Source organism: Verticillium alfalfae, genomic scaffold, assembly GCF_000150825.1.
Source record: "Verticillium alfalfae VaMs.102 supercont1.8 genomic scaffold, whole genome shotgun sequence".
Classification (NCBI taxonomy): domain Eukaryota; kingdom Fungi; phylum Ascomycota; class Sordariomycetes; order Glomerellales; family Plectosphaerellaceae; genus Verticillium; species Verticillium alfalfae.
The window spans coordinates 842,925-847,750 of record NW_003315031.1 but is presented as its reverse complement, the minus strand read 5'-3'; the positions used below and the strand labels follow the sequence as shown (position 1 = coordinate 847,750).

Below are 4,826 nucleotides of genomic sequence, written 5' to 3'. Positions count from 1 at the left end.
TCGTCGCAAATGAAGAGGACATTGTGCTCCTTGCAGAGCGCGGACACGGCGGCGAGTAACCCTCATCGGGAACGACGACACCGGCCTCGCCTGGATGGGCTCAACGATGAAGGCGGGCCGTCTCCTTGCCGTGGGCCTCGAGAACCTCCTCCAGGTCGGCAATGTTGTTGTAGCGGATGGGCTTGCCGGTGGAGGGGCTGAAGGCTCCGATGCCGGGGACATAGGGGCCGTAGTTGTCGCGGGACTCGGGGTCGGTGGACAGGGAGATGGCAGTCATGGTGCGGCCGTGGAAGTTGTCCTCGACGGAGAAGACGAGCGCCTTGTCCTTCTCGACGCCCTTGACCTTGTAGGCCCACTTGCGGGCAATCTTGATGGCCGTCTCGACGGCCTCGGCGCCCGTGTTCATGGGCAGGACCATGTCGTAGCCGAAGACGTCACGGACCTTCTCAGCCCAGCGGGGGAAGACATCGTTGTAGAAGGCACGCGACGAGAGGGTCAGGCGGCCGGCCTGGTCGGCAAGGGCCTTGACGAGCTCGGGGTGGCAGTGGCCCTGGTTGACGGCGGAGTAGGCGGAGAGGAAGTCGAGGTACTGGCGGCCCTCGGGGTCCCAGACGTGCACGCCGCTACCACGCGCAAAGACGACAGGCAGAGGGTGATAGTTGTGCGCGGCGTACTCCTCCTCCGTCTTGATGGCGCCGTCGGTAGAGGCAGCGTGGTACTTGGAGGGGGTGGCGGCAGAGGTGCCGGAAGGGCTGTCGGCGTGGGGGGCCATTGTGTGAGAGGGAGAAGATGTAGATGGGAATGCAAAAATTGTGGGAGGTGTGATGTCAATCAGACAAATGCAGTGATGATCGTCAGGGTCGCAGGCTTGTTTGTTGCTCGTCAGAGCAAGGTATCATGTGAGGTTGAGGAACGCAAATGCACAGGGATATCCAAAGCAAGAGAGAGAGGTGTTGAGAGTAGAGGACAAGAAAGGAGGGGCCAAATCGCGGGGTGGTCTTTCTAGAAGGAAGGGGAGGCCTAGATATACCCTCTTTTTTTTCTCGAGAAGCAATGAACCACGGGTCTACGGGGGCCGGCACTATGAATGAAAACAGCCTGGAATCTCTTGGAACGTTTCCTAAGGCGCGCAAGAGGGCAAGAAAAAACCCCAAACATGACCAGATCATTGTTGCGCCTTGGAAACGGACGATTTGGCAGGACGCTCCACCGTGATACCCCTATGCGCAGGTTTACGCGGAGGAGCGGGCGGGCATGACACAGAGGGTACCGGCGGGCTGGTCACATGGGCGGTGGGCATTGGCGGACGTTGTTGAGGGGGCATGGGGCGGGGCGGCCGAGGGAAAGCGGAGACGGTCGCAGCTGATAGTTCCAACAACGACGATAGGTGAAGATGCTAGCAGGAGGTACGAGAAGGGCTCTTGGCTCCATTGTCGGCCAGATCGTCCGGATTGGGGAGGAGCGATGGAGGGCCGGTGAGAGCCAATGGGAGGCCAGTTGATTGTGTCTTAAGCCGACTGGGTGGTCCAATGGCGGAAGGTGGAGCAGGGCCCCCCCTTGAGACTCAGCGGCTACAAGCGCTACACTGAGAGCCCTGAGCCCCCTTCGAGGGCCCGTGGCGAGGACGGGTTTAGCAGGCGAGGCCGCCGTCGCTCAGGGGGCAGATCTGGGGGCTCCAGGGGGAAAGGAGCACCTTCCTCTCAATTCCGTTCTGACCGATGGTCAAGACACATTTCAGAAATCACAACACCACAGGCCAAGCATCACAGTCTCGCCCATTCTGACGAGACGCGCAGGTCGGCCATGGCTTCCGTCAGCTCCCGGCGCACGCCCTCGCACAAGGAGAGGCAGACGCAGAGGAGACAGGGAAAGCAGGAAAAACAGAAACAGGAACAGGCCCAGGCCGGCCACGCCGCGTCCGATCCCGACTCCGATTCCGACCCCCAACTCCTAATGGAAGCTCGAAACGAGCAGAACAGAACCGCCGTTCTTCTCCGCCTCCTCGTCATCCGCGCCTTCAACGCTTACTGGGTCACCACCTTCTTTCAGCCTGATGAGTACTTTCAAGCCCTCGAGCCTGCCTGGCAGATGGCCTTCGGCCCAGGCGCCGGCGCCTGGCTGACCTGGGAGTGGCAGCACCAGCTTCGCTCCTCGCTGCATCCCGCCCTCTTCGCCGCCGTCTACTGGCTGGCCGATCAAGGCGCCCGTCTTCTGCCCGTTTGGCTTGACGCCCGCCCCATTCTTCTGGCCGCCGCTCCGAAGGCTGCCCAGGCTGCCTTTGCCGCCGCCGGCGACTGGTGCACATGGCAGCTGGCCGTCCGTTTGTTCGGACCCGACACGAGTGCCTCCTGGTTTGCCGTAGGTTCTTGTCTCTCGTACAACGAGCTGTCTTATGGAATTGTGAGATGGACCAAGCTGACAGATGTAGCTATTCATGAGCATGTGCAACCCCTTCCATTGGTACTGCTCGACACGCACCTTTTCCAACTCTCTTGAGACAACGCTCACCGTTGCGGCCCTCAACTACTGGCCCTGGGAATTGTTTGCTGAGCATGAGTCGGTCAAAGAGAACCCCAAGGGTCCTTCGACCATCGTCAAGAGTGTCAATGGTCTCCGCCTCTCGCTCGTTCTCGCCGCCATCGCCGTGACGCTGCGTCCCACCAATATCATCATCTGGCTCACCGTCATTATCACCACATTCGCTACAACTCTTTTTAACCCCAAATCCGTCGTCACGTCGAGCATTTATGCTGTCCTCATTCGCGAAATTATTCTTTGCGGTACGCTTGTCCTTGGCTTGTCTCTCGTCTCGGATCGCCTCTGGTTTGGCGAGTGGACACTGCCTGCCTACAAGTGGCTTTATTTCAACATCTCACAGTCCCTCGCCGTCTTCTATGGCCGCAACGACTGGCATTACTACTTGTCTCAGGGCATCCCTCTCCTAACGACAACCTTCCTCCCCTTCGCCCTTGTCGCCCTCTACAAGACCCCCTCTACAGGCATCCGTGTCACAGATCTCACTCTCCGCACGCTTGCCGCCTCTGTCTATGCCATGATCGCCACCCTCTCCCTCATCTCCCACAAGGAGGTCCGCTTCATCTATCCTCTACTACCAATGTTGCACGTCCTTGCCGCGCCTCTCGTATCCTCTTTCTTCACAAACCCCGCCCCCGCCCCGACAAGGGAAAAACCGCTTCCTCGCCCGACTCTCGCCCGCAGGCCCCTCGTGTACATAGCCCTCCTGCTCAACGCCACACTCGCAGGCTACCTTTCCATCTTTCACCAGCCCGCTCCGCTGCAGGTCCTCGATCTGTTGCGTGCCGATTTCGAGCGCGTCCACCCCGGTCCAGCCTCCGTCCTGCCACCTTTCCCAGAAGTCCTTCCTGTCGAGGCAGAGGCAGACCCGCTGTTCGCGCTCTTCCTCACGCCGTGCCATTCGACCCCGTGGCGCGCCCACCTCCTCCACCCCGCCCTTCGCGCCCGCGCCTTGACGTGCGAGCCGCCGCTGCATACGGCGCCCGACTCCCCCGAGCGCCTGTCCTACCGCGACGAGGCTGATCGCTTCTACGACGATCCCATCGGCTTCCTCGGCCGCGAGCTATGGCCCACAGAGGGCGGGGCATCACCCGTCCCGCGCTACATCATCGGCTTCGAGGGCATAGAACCTTGGATCACTGAGTTCTTCGCCGCCAACCAGCACCTCGACGTCCACCCGCGTCGCGTCTGGTCGGCCTGGAACGGTCTCTTCAGCGAGGACTGGCGGCGTGCTGGGCGTCTGGTGGTCTGGCAGACGAGGCCCGTGAAGAGGGCCCCTCCGCCCGTCAAGGAGACGTAATAGGATGAGTGGGATGTATACATAGCTACTTGTCTGTGTGATACTTCACACGCCAGATATACCATGTACGATATTGCAGCAACATTTAACCACGAACACTGCGTTCAGCATTCCATCATCAGTTCAAATGCATGCACTCCCATGTTACAAGACGAACCATCACACGCAAGGCAGCCTACAGGCAAAGACATCGTATCATCCCCGCTATATTCAGATAGAGATGTTCTCTATATCACATCATCTTCGCCCTGCCGACGGCGCATCCTACCTCCAATCCACGACGGGGGCAGACAGACAGGGAGGAGAACAGGCCAGACTCAACCCCCGGCCCACCCCCCACTCCCCCAAAAAAGTACGTACATGGTATCAAAGGAAGGCAAATAGGGTTCATCAGCCTCCAAAGGAGAACGACAGCAGTCCCAGAGCAGAAATCCGACGTCCGAGAGCACGCAAGGGGCAAGAGCAACTCCGGTCCACGTCAAGAGCGGAAATCATTTGAAAGGCAAAGAATAACGAAGAGACAACTCTGCACATTATAAGTAGTCCGTTTCCCTTATCCCCCTTTCCCCTCCACCGTCGCTACGTAAGGAGGAAAACGGAAGGGGAGTGACAAAAACACACACAAGAAGCCTACATCAAGTCCCGTGGTTTCCATGAAATCAGCTTCGAGATCTGCCTCGACCCGGCTGGATGAGGTCAAGAAGGAGCAGAGGAAAAGGGAAGGAGTAGAACAAGAAGAACAAAATCGTATTAAAGGGTGGGAAGGGGGAGGGGGAAAAGGTGGGTAGTGTATTCTCCTTGGCTGTCATGGTGCAGATCTCCCGCGCCCGGCAGCGCTGATCACCTGCAACTGGTGGGCGCCTTCAGGCAAAGAACGATCAATGCCATGATATCCCATACCGTATACCACTCTACTTGGTGCCTGCTCAGGCTCTTCGACCGTTGTTGGCAAGTCACAGGGAACGGAGTTGTGGAATTGACGGCTGTTGCT

At 59.0% G+C, this 4,826-nt stretch overlaps 2 protein-coding genes across 2 annotated transcripts in view; one reads left to right on the top strand and one right to left on the bottom strand.

Moving 5' to 3' along the window:
* Window positions 1-853, bottom strand: part of VDBG_06686 (ornithine aminotransferase) — a gene marked incomplete at both ends in the record, with an annotated part of 1,563 nt that extends 710 nt beyond the window's left edge. The window contains one exon of the mRNA XM_003003078.1: window positions 106-853. Coding sequence (XP_003003124.1) covers window positions 106-772 — 667 coding nt within the window. The remainder of the gene's footprint in view (window positions 1-105) is intronic.
* A 950-nt stretch (window positions 854-1,803) lies between these two features.
* Window positions 1,804-3,835, top strand: VDBG_06685 (GPI mannosyltransferase; the record flags this gene model as incomplete). Its single annotated transcript, XM_003003077.1, has 2 exons — window positions 1,804-2,358; window positions 2,429-3,835. 2 exons carry the CDS (start codon window positions 1,804-1,806, stop codon window positions 3,833-3,835), a joined length of 1,962 nt encoding a protein of 653 aa, XP_003003123.1.
* Between the last annotated feature and the right edge of the window lie 991 nt (window positions 3,836-4,826).